General features: G+C 65.0%; 1 protein-coding gene across 9 annotated transcripts in view; it reads right to left on the bottom strand.

Annotated features, from left to right (window-relative positions):
- Positions 1–1,957: 1,957 nt before the first annotated feature.
- The window catches only part of RIPOR1 (RHO family interacting cell polarization regulator 1), a 121,562-nt gene continuing 97,749 nt past the window's right edge, over positions 1,958–25,770 (bottom strand). For 7 of the 9 annotated variants that reach the window (XM_030581186.1, XM_030581183.1, XM_030581188.1 and 4 more), the window contains 21 exons: positions 24,147–24,299; positions 21,460–21,538; positions 20,894–20,917; positions 19,983–20,036; positions 19,532–19,684; positions 19,377–19,440; positions 17,873–17,916; positions 17,472–17,597; positions 16,351–16,499; positions 15,640–15,769; positions 15,106–15,249; positions 9,990–10,799; positions 9,430–9,554; positions 7,042–7,216; positions 6,561–6,696; positions 6,221–6,382; positions 5,727–5,885; positions 4,613–4,809; positions 4,372–4,455; positions 3,560–3,650; positions 1,958–2,552 (listed from right to left, as the gene is read on the bottom strand). In XM_030581186.1, coding sequence (XP_030437046.1) covers positions 2,455–2,552; positions 3,560–3,650; positions 4,372–4,455; positions 4,613–4,809; positions 5,727–5,885; positions 6,221–6,382; positions 6,561–6,696; positions 7,042–7,216; positions 9,430–9,554; positions 9,990–10,799; positions 15,106–15,249; positions 15,640–15,769; positions 16,351–16,499; positions 17,472–17,597; positions 17,873–17,916; positions 19,377–19,440; positions 19,532–19,684; positions 19,983–20,036; positions 20,894–20,917; positions 21,460–21,538; positions 24,147–24,299 — 3,157 coding nt within the window. In that variant the 3' untranslated portion in view covers positions 1,958–2,454. Of the gene's footprint in view, positions 2,553–3,120; positions 3,185–3,559; positions 3,651–4,371; positions 4,456–4,612; positions 4,810–5,726; positions 5,886–6,220; positions 6,383–6,560; positions 6,697–7,041; positions 7,217–9,429; positions 9,555–9,989; positions 10,800–15,105; positions 15,250–15,639; positions 15,770–16,350; positions 16,500–17,471; positions 17,598–17,872; positions 17,917–19,376; positions 19,441–19,531; positions 19,685–19,982; positions 20,037–20,893; positions 20,918–21,459; positions 21,539–24,146; positions 24,300–25,770 lie in introns of all 9 variants that reach the window. The other 2 variants (XM_030581182.1, XM_030581185.1) reach the window with 2 other exon arrangements.

Here is a 25,770-nt window from a genome sequence, read left to right on the forward strand (position 1 = left end):
TGGTTTTAAGCTTAAAAACTGAAGGAAGTTTGCCTGTGGAGTTCAGTGAAGGAGAAAATCTCTGTTTCCTGTTTAACAAAATCATCATCCAAGGCCTCTTTTTAAAAGCCGGGCATCAACTTAAGGCCAAATGACCTAAAGCAAAGTAAAAGTGGTTTCAAATTCCACTTGGCTCCTTGCTGTTGATGCTCTGGGTCCTTGCTGCATTTCCCACAGCTCAGGGGTGATGGTTGCTGCAGTCAGTTCCCCTTTCAGGTCTTTGCCTGGCTGTGTCAGAGCTGCGAACACTTTGGGGAACGTCTGCTTCAGAATAACTGGGCATTGGGACTGGAAACAGGAGGATTTATGAAAAGCCTGTTTATCTAGTCTACATTTTGACCCTGCCCCTTAAAGTTGAGCTGCAGTACAGATGCCAGCAATCTGAAATGGGGGGACTCAGGTCTCCCTCCACCCTACTCAGTGGGTGTTACATGGCTCCCGCTGGAGTGGGGGAAAGACTCTTGGGAGCTGCTGCCTCAACCAGTCTCCTCCTGCTGCCCCGCCCTCTCCTTGGGCCTGATCTCCCCTTAACGAGCCCACTGAGCAGAGGGCTGAGCTGAGACAGGCAGCGTGTGCAGCTTCCAGCTCCCCTCCGGCTGGTGCACGGCACAAGCTCATGGAGCATCTGGCCCCCTTTCTCAAGGGAGGCTTCCGCAGCTGGCTGCAGCAGCTGCCCCAGGAAAGCCCTGGATCTGTGCCCTTCCACAAAGAGCCTGCTGCACTGGTGTTCCTGCTGCAGGGGAGGGAGGAGATGACAGTCCCATGATTTGCTTCTGCTCCCTGCCTCCCAACAGGACAGCACTGGCCACCCATCCCCCAGTATTCTCAAACACGCTCCTCTGTGCAGGGTGGTACATACGGAGCAGCGTGTAACAGCCGACAGTCATTAACAGGCCGGGGTTACATTCAGAAAAATACTCTGGCTGCTACTCCTCCAGGCTGTGCCAGCCAACGCTACAGGTCAGGCATATCCTGCCCTCGCAGCCCATGTTCCCTTCTGGGCTTCACACAGTGCCTAGAAGCAGTGGTTTCCCCTCTGAGCAGGCGCTTCACACGAGCTGGCTGCAAAAGCAAAGCCAGCCAAAGCACTGCACAGTCTTTGCAGCCAGCTCCGCTGGGCAGCTGCCTGCATTGTGCTGTAAGTAAATAGAAGGTGCATCAATCAGGCCCAGTATTAGCACCCCCCTGGCTACCTGAAGGGAGAGGGGTCCTTGTGCTGTGGTGTTCACTTCTTGGATCATTTCTACCATGCTGCATTGTGAAAAAAATACACTTGCTATCCGCCCTCCTCCAAAGCATCTCTCCTGCAGCTGCCCACAGGGAGCAGGGTGCTGAGCGCTATCTCCAAACTGGGCAGGGACCAACCACTTCACATTTCTAGGAATGAGGATCCTGAAGTGCTCTAACAAGCTAATCTCCGGGAAGATGGGCACCCCTACGTTAGAAGTGGGCAAGCAGCACAGAACTTTCCCAGGCCGCACAGCTAATCCCGGCTCTGCTCACAAGACCTTGCGGCCGAACACCAGCCCCGCCGCTTTAACCACTAGCCTCTACTTCTGCCCCAGGCAAAACTCTCACAAAGCGACACCTTTGCTCATTAAAGGTTTATTTTTATTTCTGGTTTAAAATCAAAATTAGCCACTCTCTGTAATTACATTATATATAGATTTATAGAGACTTTATAGAAAAGAATTTTTTGCTTTTGCTTTTCTGCAAAACTCAGTAAATAAAAAATAAAATAAACCAAAAAGGTGACAGGTTCTGTCCATCTGTCCCCGTTCTGTGTTGCTCCTCTCCCCCACCCTGCTTTAAAAATGACGACTAACATCAGGGGAAGGCTCAGCTGTGGGTCCCTGCGGGCAAGGCAGGGGAGGGGGAGGCCCTTGGAGCTGAAAAGAAGATACGCCAGCAGAATATATTAATATCTATGTCTCCTTTTATTTGAGTCCCGGGGACTCCAGGCGCTGAAGGAGGACGGTGCCCACAGCAAAGGGAGCTCCCGGAAAGAAACAACATCGCCTCAAAGTGCATGTCCATCTGGGGAAGTCTGCGCAGCCTGCGAGCTACTGGAAGGAGTCTCAATGCAGACTTCACGTGCCCCCCCAGGCTCCAGCAGGGGCGCACAAGCTCTGGCCCCACCTAGCAAGTTGAAATAGAAAAGCAAGTTGGAGGGGAAGGGAGTGTCCAAAGCCCCACTTCTCCCTGGTGGTGGGCCCAGCAGCCCCTCTGGCACAGTGCCAGGGGAGGGAAAGCTGTGCTCCGTAAGGCAGTGAGCGGGGTGTGTCGGGCTGGCAGGGAGGTAATACTGCTGCATGTTCCCAAGGGATGGGAGCTGGGCCCAGGCTGCGAGAGCCTCCAGCAGCTCCCTGGTGCCTTCACCCAAAGGGATCACAAGTGTGTTAGTGCCAGCGTGTCTCAGAAGGCTGTGCTGGCCATGCTGCCTGGCGCGAAGATCCTCGGTAAGCTGTTCAGAGTCTCCTCCAGCCGCCGGTGAGCTGATTTACCATCTTCCCCTGCAAACACACGCCGCGGTCACTCACCCCAGCCACGCAGCAGGCTCCCTTCCCAGGCCACTCTAAGCCCCCCGTCCCCTCCACTCAGGCCGTGGCCCAGCTGAGCAGCCGCCCCAGGATGGCAGTCAGGAGAGCAGGGTTCTTGGCTCCCCTCTGCTGAGCCTGCTGCTTACTGAGAGCTTGGGGCTGATGCACACAGCTTGCTTCAGGCTTCTACAGGACTTTTCTGCTCAATGTCAATGGTAATAATACAGAAGCCCGGTGAGGGGGCAGATGGAACCCAGGGTGCTCAGCTCCAGCCCTCAAACAGTTCTGCTAAGGGGCAAATGCCCTCAGCTGGCAGAGCCCGTGCAGGCTGCAGCCACTAGGGGGCAGCATGCACGCACACACCAGCAGGGCTGAACGTTACATGCCGACACATTCGGGGAGTGCCACAGAATTGGGGTTCCACACACAGCAAAGACACAGGCTAAAAGGACATGGCCAACAGGGTCCAAAACAAGAGACACTCGTGAGCCAAGCAGCAGGAATGGGGGAGCGGGAACGAATCTGGCCAACACGTCCCGACCTGTGCAGTTGCCGCCACGACCCAGAAGCCTAGTTAGCCAATCAGATGGTTCTCTCAGTGCCATCTAATAAATGATAATAAATAACAATGACACTTAGCGCTTCGTGTTCTCAGGGCACCTGCTGACATTAGCTAGGGGCTGCTTCTGCTCTCGCCCCAGCCAGGCCCACAGGTGGCACCAGCAGCAGGCCAGGAGGGAGCCTGAGCTCACGGAGCGGGGCATGGACCCAAGGCCTAGGACATATCCAGCTGGTCCACTGTGCCCTCATCTGCAGCCAGGGTCTAGCATGGACAGGACCGGGGAACCTCGCTCTAAGATCAGCTCTGGCACTAGGACGGTACCAACGGGAGCCATGTGCCAAGGGGGTGCGAGCAGGGTCTGGCTTTGGTGCCACCTAGAGCAGCCACTCCAGGCCCGGGTGTGCAGTAGGGCACTCACCGCACAGCATCAGGCTCTGCTTGGCCGCCTCCCGCACGTCCTCCTTGTCCGTTTGGCACAGATACACCAGCTGCTCAATGCTTTCTTTGGCCTGCCGGGAGAGGCCGACATGGCGCTGAGCGTGCGCCTGCAATGGCAATGCTGTGCCCATCCTTGCCCTGCCTGCACTCCCAGCACCGGGGCAGCATGGGCAGGCCGGAGGCCAGGAAGACAGGTGGGAACAAGTTCTCTGTGGTCCTGTTTTGGTTCTGGCAGAGGGACCAGTCCCAGAGCTCCACGCTCGCCCCCTGCAGGCAGTCGGCCAAGACAGGGCCACCCATGGGCTGCTCTGGGCCAGCTGTGTCCCTGCCCCCACCCTCCCCGCTGCCCTCAGTGCTGCCCAAGGGGTGGGTGGAGCTGCCTCCCGAATCCTCCCCTGTGCAGGCGCATCTCATGGCTTCTCCGGGCTGGGGACAGGCCACCTCCTTCCTGCTGCCCGTGTCCATTCCAGTCTTGCTGGGGCTCCACCACCTCCCTCCGTTTCCCCCCCCTCCACAGCCACCAGCACAGGGTGAGCTCAGCCATTGCCCTGGCTCTCCGGACTCTGGCACACGCAGGATGCTGCTGCCATTGTGCCTAGGAAGGGAGGCCACTGAGGTCCCACCGGCAGCAGGGTACAGGGAGGATCTGGGCAATTTCCCCTCCGCTGCATTGGCCTGGGCCCCAAGTCATCCCCAATGGACACAATGGCCCAGCGGTGAGAGGGGCACGGCCTTGGCAGCTGCTCTCTGCCATCGACCCCCATGCAGACGAGATACGGGGGCTGCACTTACCTTAAGACACCCCAGGGCTGCGCAGCTGGCGATTCGCATCTGCACCTCTTCATCTTCCAGCTGCTCCAAGAACCACACGAGGGCCTGGGGGACACAGAGATCAGCACCGCAGGGCTGTGCAGGCTGCCCCGAGCCGGTAGGCATGGGCAAAGCCTCTGAGATAAGCTGGTACCCCCCATCCCCCTCCCTCCCCTTGTGCCCCATTCCCAGCCTGGCAAGGGTGTGAGGGCCCTGCTCTCACCCGTTCCCGGAAGCAGGGGTTCTCAGCGAGGCTGCGCAGCTGGGCAGACACGGCGCAGACAACTTTGCTGTTACCCTCGATGAGCAGCGAGCTCATGGCCTTCAGCCCGTCCTTCTTGAGCCGGCTCTCGGGCACTCGCTTCAGCGCCTTCAGCACCACATCCTGGTCGTCCGAGTTCAGGCTCTGGGCCAGCAGCACTGCAGAGAGGGGGTGTGAGAACAGCCGCAGCACATCTGGGGAGCCCCACTTGTGCCGTGGGGGGCTGGCCTGGCTCCCACAAAGACCAGAGGGACGGGAAGGTGGGCACCCCGCACCGGTGGCAGAGCTGGGCCTGGCAGGGAAGAGCGAGGGGCCATATCCCAGCCACGCTGCGTGATCCACAGGCTGAGGGAGAATGAGCCGGGGAAGGCTTGAGCACACAGGCAGGGGCCGACAGCCCTGAGCACACAGGCAGGGGCCGACAGCCCTGGGCCAGTTGGCAGGAGCAGCTCAGTCCAGCCCCACTGCACCTTAGGCCATCGCAGCACACAGCCTGGCTCAGTCTGGGCCTGCCAGCGAGCTGGCACGGGCAGGTGCTAGAGACAGTCTGGTGCTGTCTGCTGCACTGGCACAGTGAGTGCTGGGCCCTCTAATGACTCAGAGCAGGGGAACTGCACCAGCACCCAGCCTGTGCCAATGGCGGTACCACCCACCCCTCAAACACAGAACCTGCACCAACGCCCTGCCTGTGCCAGCGCCGGTACCACCCACCCCTCGAACACAGAACCCACACCAACACCCTGCCTGTGCCAGCGCTGGTACCACCCACCCCTCCAGCACAGAACCCGCACCAGCACCCCGCCTGTGCCAGTGCCGGTACCACCCACCCTCCAGCACAGAACCCGCACCAGCACTCCGCCTGTGCCAGCACCAGTACCACCTACCCCTCCAACATGGGAACTGCATCAACCCCCCGCCTGTGCCAGTGCCGGTACCACCCAGCCCTCCAGCACAGAACCCGCACCAGCGCCCTGCTTGTGCCAGCGCTGGTACCACCCACTCCTCGAGCATGGGAACCGCAGCAGTGCCCTGCCTGTGCCAGCGCTGGAGCTATGAGGGGACTGCAGGCTCTTACCTTCCTCAGCCAGCTCCATGATGTAGGCATCCAGTGTAGACACGGGGAGCGACTCGAAGTGGCTCCAGTACTGGAAGATGGTGAGCTGCTCACCCTGGCTGCTCCCGGGGCGCTTGGGCAGCCGCCGGTCCAGCACATCTTCCACGAGCTTCACGCACACTGCAGGGAGAGGGCACCGGGTCAGTACCCCTGGGCAGGGTTTCTTGGCCACCTGGGCACCTCGCTGGCACAAAGCCCCAAGGCCGTCTGGGCTGGCACCAAGACAGCCCCCTCCAGCAGGTTGGTACTTTGCCACCACTGGCATTTCCAGGGGGGGGTGGGACGGGCTAGCCAAAGCAGAGGACTGGGAGGCAGGACTCCTGGGTTCTTTTCTCGGCTCTCAGAGTTGCTGTGGGCCTGGGCAGGGGAGCCAGAGATGGCCAATCGGAGCTGAGCCATTGCCCAGGGCTCTCAGCCCATCCAGGCAGTGCGGGGTGTCCCGAGACTGCACTCACCTGACTCTGCCAGGCCTGGCTGCCGCTCAGCCACGGGCGCTGCATACTGGGCACTGAGCGTGCGCAGGAACCGCTCCACCGGGCAGGTGTACACATTGGGCTGCTCCACGCAGCGGTCCCAGAGGGCCAGCACCCCCTCCTTCCGGGTGGAGAACTGCACCACTGTGGGCAGAGACACGGTCAGGGCCACCCACGCCCAGCACAGGGGACCGGGACAGGGAGCCCAGCACAGACCCCAGTGGCGAGCCCCAGCCCTCTGACCCCAGCCCATGCCCTGGCAGGCAGTGCCCCGTGGTGCCCGTTGGTGGGCCTGAAATGGGTGCTGTGCCAGGGCCTTTACCTTCCGCTGCAGCGTTGGCCGCCCCTGATTTCTCCTCCGTCAGCTGGCAGACAATCTCCAGAACCTGCGCTTCCCTCATCAGCTTGTCCAGGGCGTACATCTCCCGGCATCGCAGCGGCCCAAATGTGCCCAGTTTCTGCAAGTCACAGACATGTCAGCGCTTGGGGATGGGATCAGTGCCTGGGGGTGCCTGCACACTCCCAGTGTGCCCGTTGGGGAGCATGGCACGCCAGGAGCTGCCTTCAGAGCTGGGGGCAGCAGCTGCCACGGTTCATGCCAGCCCGCAGCGTCCCTCAGTGTTGGCCAAGGGGGAGTCTATGCTTGGGATGGCTGAGCACCAGTGCCACCCCACCAGGCATGCCAGAGGTTGCCAGCCTGGCGCCCCAGCACCCCCCAACTCTGCAGGAGCCCGCAGCAAGGCCCCAGCCCCGCGTGCCAGCAGATGCCCCCCGCCACATGGCTTCCCGTCCCACACACTCACCAGCAGCAGGCGGTTGCAGTTACTGAGGTGCAGCACCACGGCCCTGTCCAGAAACTCATTGCCAGTGCTCATGGGGTCAGAGCTGCCCTCGGAGCCGCGGCACGTGCCGGTGTCCTCAGCCGTCACCTCGCAGCCTCCCAATGCCCCACCCGCAGCACGGGCCGCGCCAGCCCTCCTGCAGGAACGGGGGGACACGTAAACACACACCCACAAAGCAAGGGGACCCCCCGCCCCCTCAGCCACAGGCGCCAAGTCTCCTGCCCCGAGGAACAGCCTCCAGCTCCAGGGCTGGGGCTTAAATCCTTCCAGTTCTCCTGCAGGTGAACTTGCAACAAAGGAATTTAAGAAGTGCCACGGTTTCCGTAGGACCTACCCTACTGAGCACCGAGTCCGCAGACAACAGGCACGCTCATCCCCACCCCCAACGGCCCCAGCACTCAATGACACGCAGGCACAGCCGTGGGGCAGCAGGCCCCTCTGTGCATGGAGGGGCAGGTGGGGCACTCCAGGGGCTGGGCACTTGGGGTCACACCTGGGAAGTGATCGGGGGAGCCCCTCGAGATGGCCCCTGGCCATGTGGGTGAAAAGCGCCCCGGGAAGCTGTCCCCCTGCTCGAGTGGCTTCTGCCCCCAGGCTCCTGGGGCAGCTCCCAGGGCAGCTGAGGCCCCACAGTGCACCCAGCCCCCAGTGACTGAGCCCTTTGGTCCCCTGGGGTGGGCAGCGCCAGCCACATTACAGAGAGGCCACTCACTGAGTCAACTGCACAGCCAGGAACAGACCCCAGGAGTCCTGGGCCTCTTGCTCTACCCCCCAGCACCCACTGCAGCCCTGCGAGCACAGACCCCAGGAGTCCTGGGCCTCTGCTCTAACCCCCAGCACCCACTGCCGCCCTGCGAGCTCAGATCCCAGGAGTCCTGGGCCTCTGCTCTACCCCCCAGCACCCACTGCCGCCCTGCGAGCTCAGATCCCAGGAGTCCTGGGCCTCTGCTCTAACCCCCAGCACCCACTGCCGCCCTGCGAGCTCAGACCCCAGGAGTCCTGGGCCTCTGCTCTACCCCCCAGCACCCACTGCCGCCCTGCGAGCACAGACCCCAGGAGTCCTGGGCCTCTGCTCTACCCCCCAGCACCCACTGCTGCCCTGCGAGCACAGACCCCAGGAGTCCTGGGCCTCTGCTCTAACCCCCAGCACCCACTGCCGCCCTGCGAGCACAGACCCCAGGAGTCCTGGGCCTCTGCTCTAACCCCCAGCACCCACTGCCGCCCTGCGAGCTCAGACCCCAGGAGTCCTGGGCCTCTGCTCTAACCCCCAGCACCCACTGCCACCCTGCGAGCACAGACCCCAGGAGTCCTGGGCCTCTGCTCTAACTCCCAGCACCCACTGCCGCCCTGCGAGCACAGACCCCAGGAGTCCTGGGCCTCTGCTCTACCCCCCAGCACCCACTGCCGCCCTGCGAGCACAGACCCCAGGAGTCCTGGGCCTGTGCTCTACCCCCCAGCACCCACTGCCGCCCTGCGAGCTCAGACCCCAGGAGTCCTGGGCCTCTGCTCTAATCCGACAGCTGCTGCCACCTTGTGGCAGGAGTCCTGGACTTCACACCCTCGTCTAACAGTTCCCCAGGCCTCCAAGGAGTGTGTTGTGCAGCAGCACCCAAAGTGGAAGAGAGCCTGGGGCCAGGGGCCATTGCTAGTCTAGCCTCTAGATCCCTGTGGTTCAGAGTGGACAAGGAGTTGGATGGGTTTGAGACCCATTTCTGCTTTCCTCAAGGAGTCAGCCCCCTACATCTTGGGGTGTGAGGGAGCAGGGGACAGCAGCTGGGACACAGGCTCCCCTCTGCACCCCAGCTCTGGAAAGCCGGGGGGGGAGGAGGCAGTGAATATGGACAGCACTCCAAGACTCTGACCACTAAGCAGTGCTGCTGCAGCACACCCTGTCCAAAGCGTGGCTCACTGGGGACTAGGGGCCCGCACTGGCTCTGCGGCACCCTTGCTGGCAAAGCCGAGGCTGTGCGCGCCACCCCTGCTCCCAGCACCCCCGCAGTACCGGGGTCCCACTGGCGGAGGAGGCTGCCGCTGAGAGCCAGGCCTGGCCACCAGGGGGCGATAGCCAGCAGGTGCTGGGCTTCCCAGGCACATCGATGGGGACGGCAGCAAAACCACGTGTAGCGATGGGGGCAACGGGGATCGAACCCGGCCCCTCGGTCTGACTCCCTGAGCTCAACGACCAGCTCTGCACGTGGGTCACCCCCATGCAGGGAACTGGCCAGACACCCTGGGTCAGCGCCTGGGACCAGAACCTACCCACAGGGCCGTTCTGCTGCCCTGCCCCAGGCCTCCTCAACTGGGGGCGGCCCGTGCCACTGCCCCAGGGAGAGACCCCACCCGGCTCACCACTCCTCCTCCGAGCCCTCCGAGTCGTCCATGTCCGAGGTGTTGAGGAAGCTGAAGCTCTCCAGGGCGTGCTCCACCGTCAGGCTCATGCTGGAGGCGCGGCTCAGGAAGACGCCCTGCTTGTGCTGTGGGGAAGGCAGTAAGGAGTAGGGGCTGGGCAGACTGTGACCCCGGGCCACTGGCCAGCTGCTGCTGCCCTGCATTTGCGCCAGCTGGGACCCGTGCTGGGCCCCCGGGCCTGGACTGCTCCACAGGGGCCCTGGGCACGGTGGGAAGACGGGCAGTGGGCACACTGCGGCAGCTGATTCTAGGCACCACAGTCCCTGCCACACCGCATCTGCTGCCCATTATCCCAGGGTCTGCCCTGGCTGCAGAGGGACCCGGCCACGCTCCCTGGGCCCTGCTCCCCAAACCCCGCTCGTCACAATGTAACCCCTTCCACCCCCCATCTGACCGGACGCGAGGGGCCCATGAACCAGTGTCCCCAGCCAAAGGGCAGGAGCTGGGCACCGACACGCATGGCTGGCGCCATCCTCGAGGCCCCACCCCTGCCCCCTTACCATGAGGATCTCCTCCAGGTGTTTCAGCTCCCGCTCCAGCGGCTGCAGCTCGGGGAACTGCCCCCGATAGTCGTCCAGGGCCGAGCCCAGCAAGCCGATGGCCTCCTCCAGGCCGCAGTCCACAGGCTTGGGCCTTGGCACCTCTGCCGGGCTGGTGAGCAGGAGCTGGGCTGGGGCCAGCCTCCCCCTCTCCTCTGAGACTGGATGCAGCACCACTGGCCGGTCCGGGGAGACCTCATGCCCCTGCGGCCCCCGAGCTTGGCACACAGTGGCCTCAGCCCGCCCCACCACAGGCTCACAGGCCTCGGCCTGAGACACGGCCCCACAGGCCTCAGCCTCCGGGTCCCGGTCCGGCCCTGTCCAGGGCACCAGCAGGTTCGAGGCCTCGGGGAGGGCGTCCGTTTCCGGGGGAGGCAGCTCCCCGGTGCTGGAGTCCTGAGGAACTGGGGAAGGCTCCCTGTGGGTACTGGGGCCCTCTCTGCAATCCACTGCCGCATCGAGGCTGCTCTCGCTGATGTGGCTCAGAGTCCGGGAGTAGGGCACGTGCCCATTGGCCACCACCTCCTTCCTCGCACTGCCTGGCTCCTCCTGCCGGCTGGGTGGCTCGGCTGTGGCACCTGCCTCCTCTTGCTGGGAGAAGGCGATCTCGATGGCGGGGGCGGAGGCCTGCACCTCGGGCTGTACGATGGGCTTGTGGGAGCCGTGGCGGGCGCTGCCCGACAGCTGGGGGCTCGAGGAATCGTCCGACGACTCCGAGGAGATGGACCAGGCCGTGCCATTCTCCAGCTCCTCTTGCCGCCGCAGCATGTTCTAGAGAAAGAGAGCACGTCACACAGCCCCTCGCCACTGGCCACGCCGCGCCCCACTGCCAGCCATCACCCCCACAGCCGCCAGCCACACCCACCCTCCCAGCCTGCCAACTCCTCACACAGCCCCTCGCCATCAGCCACGCCGCACCTCGCTGCCAGCGATCATCCCCACAGCCGCCAGCCACACCCACCCACCCACCCTGTCAACTCCTCACACAGCCCCTCGCCACTGGCCACGCCGCACCTCACTGCCAGCTATCATCCCCACAGCCGCCAGCCACGCCCCCCCACCCTGTCAACTCCTCACACAGCCCCTCACCACCGGCCACGCCGCACCTCGCTGCCAGCCATCATCCCCACAGTCGCCAGCCACACCCACCCACCCACCGTGCCAACTCCTCACACAGCCCCTTGCCACTGGCCATGCCGCACCTCACTGCCAGCCATCACCCCCACAGCCGCCAGCCACACCCGCCCACCCTGCCAACTCCTCACACAGCCCCTCAGCACCGGCCACGCCGCACCTCGCTGCCAGCCATCATCCCCACAGTCGCCAGCCACACCCACCCACCCACCGTGCCAACTCCTCACACAGCCCCTTGCCACTGGCCATGCCGCACCTCACTGCCAGCCATCACCCCCACAGCCGCGAGCCGCACCCACCCACCCTGCCAACTCCCCCTAGCCACACCCTCCCCTTGCAGCCTTAGCCGTGCCCTCCCCTCACAGCCAGCAGCCTTGTCCATCCAGGCCCTGGCCACGCCCTCCCCACTCAGCCGCCAGCCACACCCACCCGCCCACCCTGCCAACTCCCCACGCAGCCCCTCGCCACCAGCCACGCCATGCCCCGCTGCCAGCGATCACCCCTACAGCAGCCAGCCACACCCACTCACCCTGCCAGCTCCCCACGCAGCCCCTTGCCACCGGCCAAGCCATGCCTCGCTGCCAGCGATCACCCCCACAGCCGCCAACCCCACCCATCCACTCACTCTGCCAACTCCTCACACAGCCCCTCGCCACCAGCCACGCCGCACCTCGCTGCCAGGGATCAAACCCCACAGTTGCCAGCCACGCCCATCCACCCACCCTGCCAACTCCTCACACAGCCCCTTGCCACCGGCCACGTCGCGCCCCACTGCCAGCAATCACCCCCACAGCTGCCAGCCGCACCCACCCACCCTGCCAACTCCCCACGCAGCCCCGGCCACACCCTCCCCTCGCAGCTAGCAGCCATGCCCACCCAGCCCCTGGCCACACCCTCCTCACGCAGCCTTGGCCACGCCCTCCCCTCACAGCCAGCACCCTTGTCCACCCAGCCCCTGGCCACGCCCTCCCCACACAGCCGCCAGCCACACCCACCCGCCCACCCTGCCAACTCCCCACAGCCGCCAGCCACACCCACCCACCCTGCCAACTCCCCACGCAGCCGCCAGCCGCACCCACCCACCCTGCCAACTCCCCACGCAGCCGCCAGCCGCACCCACCCACCCTGCCAACTCCTCACACAGCCCCGGCCACACCCTCCCCTCGCAGCTAGCAGCCATGCCCACCCAGCCCCTGGCCACACCCTCCTCACGCAGCCTTGGCCACGCCCTCCCCTCACAGCCAGCACCCTTGTCCACCCAGCCCCTGGCCACGCCCTCCCCACACAACCACCAGCCACACCCACCCGCCCACCCTGCCAACTCCCCACAGCCGCCAGCCACACCCACCCGCCCACCCTGCCAACTCCCCACAGCCGCCAGCCACACCCACCCACCCTGCCAGCTCCCCACGCAGCCGCCAGCCGCACCCACCCACCCTGCCAACTCCTCACACAGCCCCTCTCCACCAGCCACGCCGCACCCCACTGCCAGCGATCACCCCTACAGCCGCCAGCCACACCTACCCGCCCACCCTGCCAACTCCCCACGCAGCCCCTCTCCACCAGCCACGCTGCGCCCTGCTGCCAGCGATCACCCGCACGGCCGCCAGCCACACCCACCCACCCACCCTGCCAACTCCTCACACAGTCCCTCTTCACCAGCCACACCGCGCCCCGCTGCCATAAATGACCCCTACAGCCGCCAGCCACACCTACCCGCCCACCCTACCAACTCCTCACACTGCCGCGGCCACATCCACCCACCCTGCCAACTCCCCATGCAGCCCAGGCCACACCCTCCCCTCCCCTCACAGCCAGAAGCCACGCCCACCCAGCCCCTGGCCACGCCCTCCCCACACAGCCTTGGCCACACCCTCCCCTCACAGCCAGCAGCCACGCCCTCCCCACCCAGCCAGCAGCCACGTCCACCCAGTCCCTGGCCACACCCTCCCCTCACAGCCTTGGCCACGCCCTCCCCACCCAGCAGCCATGCCCACCCAGCCCCTGGCCACACCCTCCTCACACAGCCTTGGCCACGCCCTCCCCTCACAGCCAGCAGCCACGTCCACCCAACCCCTGGCCATGCCCTCCCCACCCAGCCACCAGCCATACCCACCTGGCCCCTGACCATGCCCCCCACATAGCCTCCAGCCACACCCACCCAGCCCTTGGCCATGGCTTCCCATGCAGCCTCCAGGCACACTCACCCAGCCCCTGACCAGGCCCACCATGCAGCCACCAGCCAAACCCATCCACCCTGCCAATTCCCCCACAGCCCTGACCACAGCCACAAGCCACGCCTGCCCCCCCCAGCCATGCCATCTTCCCACCTAGCCCCTGGCCACAGTCTCCCACCATGCCCACCCCCTCAGCCATGCCAGCTCCCCAGCCTCTGACCCCGACTGCCCCCCCGCACACACTACAACCCGCCACCACCAATCACCCCCACAGCCACCAACATTCCCTCGCCAGGGGTTAGGGTGACCAGATGTCCCGATTTTACAGGGACAGTCCTGATTTTTGGGTCTTTTTCTTACATAGGCTCCTATTACCCCCCCCCCCCCGTCCCGATTTTTCACATTTGCTGTCTGGTCGCCCTACTAGGGGTTCACACCAGCCCAACAGCACTGGCAACCATCAGCCCGCATGGAGCTTTCTCCAGCCCCCCACACTGCTAGGGTCTCACTGGCTCACTTGGGTCCTAGCAGCCTCCTGCTCCCCCCTCAGCAGCTCCCCTATCCCACCAGTGCCCCAGACCCCGTCTGACTCCAACCTGCTGAGTCCCAGAGTCTCCCAGCTGCCTGGGGGCAGGGCAGAGTCACTGTGAGGACACCAGCCCAGCCCAACTCCATGTCACCCCCAGCATCCCAGCCAGCTCCCCCCTGGGCAGGGCTGTGGGACCAAACCAAACCCTCCCCGGTGGCGGGAGCATTCCACTGTCAGGGGCCCATCCACAGACCATTGCTCCAGCCTCCGGGCCAGGGTCCCCATCGTGTCAGCTGGGCCCCAACAGACTGCCTGGGAGGAAGGGGCTGGCCAGGTGCGTAGCCTCCACCTGGCACTGGCCAGCACAGCCCCACACCGTGAGCCAGGCTGGTCAACGCAGTGAGTACTCCGGTGCCCAGCCTGCGCCAGCCCCTCCCCTACCCCCTGGAGCGGGACACGAGAGCCTTGTGCAGACCGACACCCCCCACGCACCGTGCGAGTGCCCACATTCCCCCTGCACAGGGCCCAGCTTCAGGCCCCACCAAAGCAGGGCTGGGTTCATCTCCAGGGTATTCCCTGCACCATCCCCTGCCCAGGAGTCCAACCCTGCTGTAACTGCTCCATCCCACTCAGAGCCGGGGATAGAACCCAGGAGTCCTGGCTGCCAGCCCCTGCTCTGTGCCCTTCCTCCAGCCCCTAACCTCCCTTCCCCCCGCAGCAGGCAGCCCCAGAGCCACCCCAGGCATGAGCAACAGGTCCCATTGGCGGGGCTGGCATGAGCAATACCAGATGGGCAAGGAGGCGCGTCTCACGGTAGGCATGGACTGGGCTGGAAAGGGCAAGGGGCAGGCTCTATAGCTATGGAAAGCAGCTACTGCACCACCTTTGGCACGGGGCAGCCTCAGGCGAAGGCTTGTCCGTGCAGGGAGAGGCTGGCATGGGCCTGACCAGGCCTCTGGGGAATTGGGTGTCCCCTCACGCTCGGATCCCTGCTCAGCCTGGCACCTGCTGGCCGCTGCCAGCTCCCTCCGGTCCCAGCCCTCCAGCTCAGAGACAGCAGATGCCCCAGCTGCTCCAGCCAGGGAGCAGTTGGGGGCTGGGAATTCCTGTCTGACAGGTTCCCAAGGCCAGGACCTACGGATGTGCTAGCAAGCAGGAGGCAGCCGGGACTAGTGCTATCTGGAGTGACTAGACCACCCAGGCTATGCTACAGGCTGGCCCCAGCCAGCGAACTTACACGGCCCCGCTGCGGGCATCTTCCGAGCTGGACCGAGGAGCCCAGGCTGCAGGAGCAGCTTTGAGACAGCTTCTCAAGCAGTGTCTCGCGGACGATGTCCAGCAAGGCCCCCTCGGGTTTCTCGGAGGCCGCCCACTCTGGGGTCTTGGGCAGAGAGAAGAGGGAGCCGTCAGCAAGGGGGAGGGATCTCAGGGGGCATTCAGCCGGCTGCTGGGGCTGCCTGGCTACTCCATCTGCCATCCTCAGGGTGCAGCGGCTCTGGCACGGGGGGCCTAGCAGGACGTCTGCAAATCAATGAAGCAGCAGCCCAGAAGGCCACGTCCCTGTGAAGATGACCTGGGCATGACCCACAGGCGACCCACGCAGAGCACTGGGGAGCCCTGCGCTCCCACACGGACACACCACAGTGCTGGGAGCACGCAGGCTCAGCAGGACCCTGCTGGAAGCTCAGAGAAGGCAGGGTCCCTCCCAGAGCGCTCTCGGCCCCCAGCTCCCGCGCAGGGCGTGCCCTGTCTCAGGGCCAGGCGCACTCACATAGAAGGCCTGCTCCCGCAGGGAGGGCGTGTCGGGCGGGCTCTGGTTGTAGGTGGAGAATCGTTTGTTCACAGTGGATGCTTTGTTGACCGTGCTGGCAGCTGAGGGCTGATCGTCCTTGTCGAAGGGGCTGGGGGCGAGAGCACAGAGGTGAGAGGAGCAGGGGGCTCTGGCACTGCAGGCGGGATGCTACTGGGCTCAGGACGGGAGCTGGGCTTCCAATCCTCCTGCCACGCACAGTGCTGGTGCCACGGGCCAGGGGCAGCACAAGGGAGAGGCAGGTGCTAGTAGCAGCGCTGAGCTCTGACCCTGGTGCAGGCACTGAGTGGTGGAAAGCGACAGCAAGCAGGGAAGGGGAGGCAGGTGGGAAGCCCAGGAGAGGGCACGGGGGGAGGGAGGCTGGGCAGGCTGCCCGCACCCGGCAGCGTTAACCACGTTGCTGGGGAGCACAGGAGGGGATCAGCCGCAGTTGAGGAACCACGGCCTGCCAGAGGGGCCATGGGCCAACTGCCCAGGTGAGGCCCTGCCTGCCCAATCTGGATCCAGGACCCCACCCTTGGGCAGTGCCATCGGGAAAGCGAGCACCACAGACCAGCCCCCAGCATCCTTCGGAGCCATCCAGTGCCGGGCTGGGCAGGCTGCCCCCAGCAGGGCCGACAGGGCCACACTAGCCCAGCTAGCCCCCCAGCTGCGCTCCCCTAGACCACTCACTTCCAGTTCACCTCCAGGCTGAGCTTGATGGTGCCTAGGTCGTTGATGTCGACAGCTACCACCTGCGGCAGTGCCGCAAACAGGTCCTTGGTTTCGCACGAGACGTTGCCCACCACCACGTGGTTGGCCAGGCTCTTGAGCTCCGTCACCTGGCGGGGAGAGGGAGGGGCTGAGGCCAGCGCCCGGGAGCGGGGGCACGTTGGGCAGCCGCCTGCGAGCTGGGTGCAGGGCCCAGACCTGCTGGGTTTTACCCGACGTTTACGGTCAGTCACTGGAAGTTCCGGACTCTGCCCTTTGCCCCATCCCTGACCCCCCAGGGGGAGGCCTGACCCACACTCTCTCTGGGGCGGGGCCCAATGGGAAAGGGCACAGCCCCGAGTGAGAGCAGAGCACCCTGCAGCAGCCCAGACCCTGGTGTACAATGGGGCCCCAAACCACTCTGCTGGGTCTCTCAGCACGAGCAGCCGCATCCCTCCACACAGCACAGCGTGCCAGGGGACTTGAACCTGCCACCTCCGGCCGGGCCCCGTGCACAAGGCCAGAGTCACAAGCCAGCAGCTCGCCAGCTCTGCCGCCAGCCGGGCGCTGCACAGCAGGATCCCAGGCCAGGAGCCAGCCGGTACCGGGAGCATTGGATGCTGCTGGCAGCTGTTCTGCCCTTGCCCCGAGGGCCCCCATGCAGGCTGCAGAGCCCCGGGCCCCGGCACAGGGCGGGGGGTTGCCTGTTTGGGGGCATGGTGCACTCTGGCTCTCAGAGCACTCAGCTGCTGAGCCATCCCTGAGGTTAACCCCTCAGTGCCTGATGCAGGTGTAGCACTGGGAAAGGGAGTGAGTGGTAGCGACCTTCCCCCACAAGCTGCGCCAGCCAGAGCCAACAGCATGGCAGCAGCTGGCTCAGAGCCCGCGAGGCTGCTCCCTCTGGCACCAGGATGGACGGAGCTGGGGCCGCGGTGGCAGCACATGCCTGGGCGCGGGGTCGGTTACTCCAGTGCTTCCTGCCTGTGGAGCGAATCAGGATGGGGCTGCTTCCCACCCAGCTCCTGGCCCTGCTGTGCTCAGGGAGGGTCGGCACAGGGCCCCAGGCCTGGCCACTCCCCAGGGGCAGCCAGGATCCCCTGTACCTTGATGGAGAGGAACTCTGTGATGAGGGGCAAGAAGACCATCTCCTCGCTGTCCCACACCTGCTTCCCGTTCCCCTCGATGCGCCCCTTCAGCTTCCAGCGCTGGCGCCCGTACTTCATGAAGATCTGAGGGCGAGAGGAGCCAGGCGGGGCTCAGCTGGGACACACCTGGCTCTCGGCCCACGCCAGCCCTCCGAGCCAGTGCCCCGGCCAATCCTCAATCCCCATTCGTCTCCCTGTAGCAGGGCAGAGCTTGGCAGCATGTTCGCTCTGTCCCCTAGGGAGAGGGGAGCTGCCTGGGGTTCCCCTCTGCCCCGGGGGAGAATTTCAGTGGCTGGTTCTGCTAGTGACCCCATCCCACCCCCTGCTCGCTGACGTCTGCAGGTGCTTTCCCCACATACCTCATACTGGTCCCCAGCACAGAGCCTGGCAAACCCGGCCAGTCCTGCAAGAGAAGCGGGAGGGGAAGCTTAGAACCAGACGACTCCCCTGGCCCTGGCCCCTACAGGAGCAAGGCCCTGCCGTGCCCCGAAGAAAAGCCACGCAGCTAGAGGGGGATCAAGGGCCCGGGGTTCACCCCCTGCCCTGGGCTCGGTGCTGAGTCCCATGTGCAGGGCAGGAGGCGAAGGGCCAGTGCCGTGCCCTGGGGAGGTGGCTGGCGGCACAGGAAGCCCTGGGGGAGCGGGGGCGGGGAGGGCAGCAGGGGGCTAGGAGGGAGTGCAAGGGGAGCGGGGTGTGTGGGGGGAGTGGGCGGCTAGTGGGGAGCAGGGGTGTGGAAGGGAGCAGGGGGCTAAGGGGGAATGGGGAGGGAGCAGGGCATGGGGGAGATGGGGGAGAGCAGGGTGTGGGAGGAGGAGAGGCATTGGGGAGCAGGGTGCGGGGAGTGGGAGGTGGAGCAGGGTGGGTGTAGGGAGAAGTGTGTTTGGGGGAGCGGGAAGTGGGAGGGGGAGCAACATTGGGGGGATCAAGGTGGGGGAGCAGGAAGGGAGAGCGGGGTTCGGGGGGGATCAGGATGTTGGAGGGGGAGTGTGGTTGGAGGAGTGGGGTGTGGGAGGGGGAGCAGGGAGGGGGAATGGGGTTGAGGGAGCGGGGTGTGGGAGGGGGAGCGGGGTTGGAAGGGATCAGAGTGTGGGAGGGGGAGCAGTGTTGGGGAGCAGGGTGAGGAAGGGAGAGCGGGAAGGGGGGCAGGGTGTGAGGGGGAGTGGCGTTGGGGGGAGCAGGGTGAGGGAGTGAGAAGGAGAGCGGGAAGGGGGAGCAGGGCAAGGGGAGGGGGAACGGGGTGTGAAGGGGGAGCAGGGAGGGGAAGCAGGGTGAACATAAGAACAGCCAGACTGGATCAGACCAAAGGTCCATCCAGCCCAGTATCCTGTCTGCCGACAGTGGCCAATGCCAGGTGCCCCAGAGGGCGTGAACCTAACAGGCAATGATCAAGTGATCTCTCTCCTGCCATCCATCTCCACCCTCTGACAAACACAGGCTAGGGACACCATTCCTTACCCCTCTTGGCTAATAGCCATTTATGGACTTAACCACCATGAATTTATCCAGTTCCCTTTTAAACGCTGTTATAGTCCAGCCTTCACAACCTCCTCAGGCAAGGAGTTCTACAGGTTGACTGTGCGCTGCATGAAGAAGAACTTCCTTTTATTTGTTTTAAACCTGCTGCCCATTAATTTCATGTGGTGGCCCCTGGTTCTTGCATTATGGGAAAAAGTAAATAACTTTTCCTTATCCACTTTTTAACGTATGTACTTTCTCCACATCACTCATGATTTTAGTGTGGGAGGGGGAGCGGGAAGGGGGTGTAGGAGGGGGAGCAGGGTGTGGGGGGAGCAAGTGGGAAGGGGGAGCAGGGCACAGGGAGCGGGAAGGGAGATGTGGGGGACACCGGGGGGGGGCAGGTACCTTTCATCTTGACGTGGAACTCCCCCAGCTGGCTCTCCAGCTCGCTCTCCAGCAGACACATGTTCTGGGGACAGGAGGGACGAGAGCGCCCGTTAGCCACAGGCTCCAGCCCCTCCCCATTCGGCCCCCCCCAAGCCCCACCCGGCCCCCCCTACCTCGGTGTACTCTTTGTAGCCCTTGCTGGCCTCTGCCAGGCTGTCCCGTGCCTCGCGGCTGCCCGGGGAGGCGGCGGTGTAGGCTTTGACCATGTTGTGGGCCCCATCGCGGAGCCGCCGCTGGATGCAATACGACTCGTAGAGCTCGTCGATCTGCAACGAAAGCCGCAGTGCCACGGTGAGGGGCTGGGCGCAGAGCTCTGGGAGCCCGTCCACACTCCCCTCATTTCCACCTCATGCCAGGGCAGCAGTGGGGGGGGATCCCAGGGCAGCAGTGGGGGGGGCGGTGGCAGCAGTGGGGGGGATGGGGCGGGGAACTGTGCCTCACTCAGGGTAATCTCAGCTTGGAGAAGCACTGAAGTATGTAGAGGGAGAAACACGTCCCCCACATGCCTATAAGAGCCACATGACGTGAGGGGCGCCCCCCACCCCCCAGGCAGGTCGCCCTTACCTTGCTTGCATGGAACTCCAGCCTGCGCAGGAACCGCTCGATCGACTTGACTTGCTGGAACCGAGCAGGAGGAGAGCGGGTCAGATGCAGTCAGCACGGGGCCAGGCCGCAACACAGCACGGGCTTCCCCGCTGCTGCGTCCAGGGGCAAAGGGTAGGGCAGGACGGGAAAGCCGAGCTGCCTCCCCACTGGGGCTGGGGTCCCCAGGGAGGCCCAGCACTCAGCCCCAGGCTGCCCCATCTGTAACCGAGAGCGCCTTTCTCCCACGTGTGCATCAGGCCAGCTGGCTCGGCAGCCTCCCAGCGATTCGGGGCGCTGGTGGGACCGTGACCCGGCTAACTCTCCAGCCACCCACGGAGATGTGGGACAGACAGGCCCTGAGCGACCAGGGCACAAACCCAAGAGAACCACACACGTGCTGGCCCCCCTTGACCCCCCCACCGGCGCAGTGGTGCACTCGCCTGTCCGAGGCCCTTTAGCCCAGAGATTCTGTCCGTGTGCTCCCCCAAAACCCCCACCCCAGCGGGCTGGTCCAGGGCGGAGCACAGTCAGTGGCACGTTGGATTCTGGCGTCCGGATTTCCCAACGCGGCCCTTGGGGCCCTGAGGGCTCCATACAGGAGAGGCTCTGGCTGCAGCACAGACTCTGCGCAATGGAGCAGGATATAAGGGGAGGGGCACCTCGTTAGCAGAGCCTGCCCCACATGCCCCTGCACCTCAGGCATCGTCCCACTGGGAGGCCTGCGTGGGAAGGGGAGCTGACGAGGGTGAATGGGTGAGGAGACCCAGGGCTCTGTGAGTGCCCAGTTTGGAGGAGAGGGGAGGGAGGCAGCCCAAAGAGCAGCATCGGGAGTTCAGCAAGGGGTCTGCCCCACTATTCCCCCGGTGGCTCTGTTCAGCACCAGCCCTTACCTTGTCAAGATCATAGAGAAAGCCCTAGAGAGAGGAGGAAAGGAAAGGGTGAGAGCTCAGAGAGGGGCACCGCAGGCCCTGCACTGGGATCACGCACGGCACTGCCATCGGACATGCTAGCACCTGGTAGCTTGTCAGCGCAAACATGCAACACCCCAGCAGCATGCATGTAACATGCAGCATGGGAGGCCCTGGGGTGGGGAGCCCCGTGCTAAGCAGCTCGCTGCCTGTGCACCAGAACCTCAGCTGGGTTCCCACTGCCGCGTCAGACCACAGGGAGGGGCTGCCGCTGCGCACGCGCTGGGCTGCCACAGGGCTCTGCGGCTTACACCCATGCACCAGCACGCTGGACTGTGGGGGAGGCAGTGGGGGCCCACCCAGGGCATACCAGCCAGTGCCATAATCCCGCACAGGCTCGCCGCTCTCCAGCTTCCTTGTGGAGACACCCTGCCCAGGGGCCCAGGAAGGGCTCTTTGGCAGGACTGGCGGGCAGACCGCAGGGGGAGGAGCCGGAGCAGTGCCCGGGCAGAGCGGTGCCCACAGAGCCGAGCGCGACCCACACTCACCAGGCGGGAATTCCTCTTGGACTCGCGGATCTGGGTGCTGAGCTTCTCCAGTTCCAGCTGGTGCACCTCCAGGTAGGCTCTGTGGGCAAGAGCACCCCCGCATTAGCCCCCAGGCTGGGCATAGAGACAGCCTGGGGAGCCCAGCCCCAATCAGTGCAGAGACAGTGGTTGGCTGTGCCCGGCACCTGCCCCCTCAGCGAAACCACACACCCAGCGCCCACCTCCCCAGCTCTCCCCCACACCCGGCACCCACTCCTCCCCCCAGCTCTCCCTCACGCCCGGCGCCCGCCCCCCTCAGCTCAGCCCCACACATGGCACCCACCTCCCCAGCTCATTCCCACACCGGCGCCCACCCCCTCAGCTCTCCCCTACACCCGACGCCCACCTTTCCAGCTCTCTCCCACACCCGTCCCCCCCAGCTCTCCCTCACACTCGGTGCCCGCCCCCCCCCAGCTCAACCCCACACACAGCGCCCACCTCCCCAGCTCAATCTCACACCCGGCGTCTGCCCCCTCAGATCTCCCCCACACCCTGCCCCCCGCAGCTCTCCCCCACACCCAGCGCCCGCCTCCCCAGCTCTCCCCCACACCCGGCACGCACTCCTCCCCCCTAGCTCTCCCTCACGCCCGGCCCCCCCCCCCTCAGCTCAACCCCGCACATGGCACCCACCTCCCCAGCTCATTCCCACACCCGGCACCCACCCCCTCAGCTCTCCCCTACACCTGACGCCCACCTTTCCAGCTCTCTCCCACACCCGTCCCCCCCAGCTCTCCCTCACACTCGGTGCCTGCCCCCTCCCAGCTCAACCCCACACACGGCGCCCACCTCCCCAGCTCAATCTCACACCCAGCGCCTGCCCCGTCAGATCTCCCCCATACCCTGCCCCCCGCAGCTCTCCCCCACACCCAGCGCCCGCCCCCTCAGCTCTCCGCCACACCCAGCACCCACCTCTCCAGCTCTTCCCCATGCCCGGCACCCACACCTCCCCCCCCAGCTCTCCCTCACGCCCGGCGCCCGGCCCCCCCAGCTCAATCCCACACACGGCGCCCACCTCCCCAGCTCAATCTCACACCCGGGCCTGCCCCCTCAGATCTCCCCCACACCCTGCCCCCCGCAGCTCACCCCCACACCCAGAGCCCGCCTCCCCAGCTCTTTCCCACACCCTGCCCCCCCAGCTCTCCCCCACACCCAGCGCCCGCCTCCTCAGCTCTCCCCCACACCCAGCACCCTCCTCCCCAGCTCTCTCCCACACCCTGTCCCCCCATCTCAACCCCACACCCAGCGCCAGCCACCCAGCAAAACCGCACACCCAGCACCCACCTCTCCAGCTCTTCCCCATGCCCGGCACCCACACCTCCCCCCCCAGCTCTCCCTCACGCCCGGCGCCCGTCCCCCCCAGCTCAATCCCACACACGGCGCCCACCTCCCCAGCTCAATCTCACACCCGGGCCTGCCCCCTCAGATCTCCCCCACACCCTGCCCCCCGCAGCTCACCCCCACACCCAGAGCCCGCCTCCCCAGCTCTTTCCCACACCCTGCCCCCCCAGCTCTCCCCCACACCCAGCGCCCGCCTCCTCAGCTCTCCCCCACACCCAGCACCCTCCTCCCCAGCTCTCTCCCACACCCTGTCCCCCCATCTCAACCCCACACCCAGCGCCAGCCACCCAGCAAAACCGCACACCCAGTGCCCACCTCTCCAGCTCTCCCTCACACCTGGCACCCACCTCCCCAGCTCTCCCCCACACCCAGTCCACACCTGCCAGCTCTATCTCACACCTGCCCCCACCTCCCCACCTAAACCCCACACCCGGCACCCTCCCCCCGAACTCACCCCCACACCTGCCCTCCCCAGCTCAACCTCACACTCGGCGCCGCCCCCACCACGCCCAACACCTGTCCACCTCCAGCTTGCCCCCACCCACTGGCCACGCTTGGCTCCCACCCCCCCAGCACTGTGGGGAGGCAGTGGAGCCCAGAGGTGTTGGGAGGGAGGGTGGGGAGCTGTTATGGGGATGCCTGCGGGGGCCAGAGGTACCAAAATACAGGTTTACCCAGAGCACCAGTTTCCTTGCCCCCAACTCACATCCACGTACTGTGCCCAGCCCCTGCTCCCTCAGCCTTCCCCACACCCAACCCCTGCCCCCATCAAGCGCACCCAGCACCCCCCCGCTCACTCTCCCCCACTGGCCACCCCCCCACATTCCCCAGCTCTCACAGACAGTCACTCAGCAGGAAGGAAACAGGCCTCCGAGTGAGGAATCGCAGTGCTTTACAATAAGGGCTGGTTGCAAACCACAGCCATGTGCGCCCCCGCCGCGCCCGGCCCGCAGACACCGCCAAGCTCCTCGCAGCCGTCTGAGGGGGGATTGACACATGCCTGGGCTGGGGCTGGGGCTGGGACTGCCCTGGAGTGCAGCTTCTCTGGAGTAGCCACCTGGGCACAGCTCGGCTCTCCCGGGGCCACCGCCTGGCGTGGGGTGGGTAATGCCCAGCCACAGAGAATCGGTCTCATCTGCAGCCCGATGGCACAGCCACTCAGTCCCCGTGCAGAGGAACCGGGGCCCTTCCAGGGAGCCCCGTGTCTCCATGCAGAGCCAGGCGCCCCCTGCTCGGCGCCGTCCAGCTGCATGGCTGGCTGCTCCCCTTCCTGTGCAGCCGGGCTGGGCGCTGCGGGGCAGGTCACTTACGTCAGCCCCTTCTTGAGCGCTTCGTACACCTCGTCCAGCCGGTCGGGCTGCGGCACCTTGGGTGGGGGGGACTTGTGGGACATGGAGAACATCCTCCTGACCCGGGAGCCAGTCTTCCTGGACACTGTTGGGGTGCTGAAGGGAGGCAGGTTCCTGAGGGGAGGAAGCACAAGGAGGCCAGGTGAGCTTCCTGCCGGCACGGCCACCTGGTCCCTGCTGCCCCGTGCCAGGAGCCGACTCTGTGGCTGCAGCTGGGCCTGAGGCGGACGTCAGAGCCCCTGGTTCTGGAAGTGGAGCCCACTGTGGTTAGATAAGCCTGCTCCGATTTCAGGGCTCCTCTACTGGCCACAGAAGTGCTGGGTGCGAAGGAGACCTGGTGCTCTGCCCGTTTGCTTGGCACTAACTGGGGCTGGTCCCAGCTCACGCGCTCCCTGCAGAGTTTGCCATGGCCCTGTCCAAGCAATGTGTTGAGAACTCAGCCCCAGGCCACATGCCAGAAACGGGCAGGGAACAGAACAGCAGACGCAGGACTCTCACAATCACTCAGCGCCTCCAGAGACAGGAAATGTGGCCCGAGGAAGCCAGCACCCAACAGCAAGGACCACCGCCCAGACTCTCTGCCCATGGGCAGCTCTCAACCACCCGTAACTGAGACGAGAGGCCGTGGGCCCAGCACGGCACATTCTCCAGGCACCGCAGGTCCCAGCATGGCCCTCAGAAAACTCTCCCACAGCCCGATTGGCCCCCCCCGGGAAGCTCCGTCCTGGATTTCTAAGCAAGGCACGATGTCCGTGGGCCTTTCCAGCTGTCCTCCTCCTCCCCCAGGATCCCAGAAATCCCCACACATCCATCTCCCCTTGGGCCAGCCCTTGAGCCCAGAGGTCCATCTTTAGGTCAGCACGCCACCACTGCCTGGGCCAGGCCATCACCTCCGGGCGCCCCACGGCCCGATTCAAGCACTCCAGCAGGGCTGGGCAGCAGCACTCTGCCCGCAGGACACAGAGCTCAGGGCCTGCTCGGTCATTACCACGGACGCTAGCCTAGACCCTGGACATGCCAAATGGCCCCCCGCCCTGTCACACACACCCTGTCTTCCGACCCCCCGAGTCAGAGGCACTCAAGCGCCCACAGTTGAAAACAAAGGCTGGGACGGCAGGACCAAAGAATCCTCCCAAGCAGTGTTCCCTCTCATTTTTTACATCCACATGCGGAATGAATTTTGTTATGTGCACCAATATGGAGGTGATGTGTGGCGGGGGTGGGGCCGAGGAGTTCAGAGTGTGCGAAGGGGCTCAGGACTGGGGCAAAGGGTTGAGGTGTGGGAGGGGGTGAGGGCTCCAGCTGGGGGTGCAGGATCTGGGATGGGGCCAGGGATGTGGGGCTCAGGGCTGAGGTACAGGGTTGGGGTGCAGGGGAGTGAGGGCTCTGTGGTGGGGCCAGGATGCAGGGCTAGGGCAGAGGGTTGGGGTGAGGGCTCTGTCTGGGGTGCGGGCTCTGGGGTGCGGCCAGGATGCAGGGCTGGGGCAGAGGGTTGGGGTGAGGGCTCTGGCTGGGGTGCGGGCTCTGGGGTGGGGCCAGGATGCAGGGCTGGGGCAGAGGGTTTGGGTGAGGGCTCTGGCTGGGG

Source organism: Gopherus evgoodei, chromosome 12 (assembly GCF_007399415.2).
Source record: "Gopherus evgoodei ecotype Sinaloan lineage chromosome 12, rGopEvg1_v1.p, whole genome shotgun sequence".
NCBI classification, from domain to species: Eukaryota; Metazoa; Chordata; order Testudines; family Testudinidae; genus Gopherus; species Gopherus evgoodei.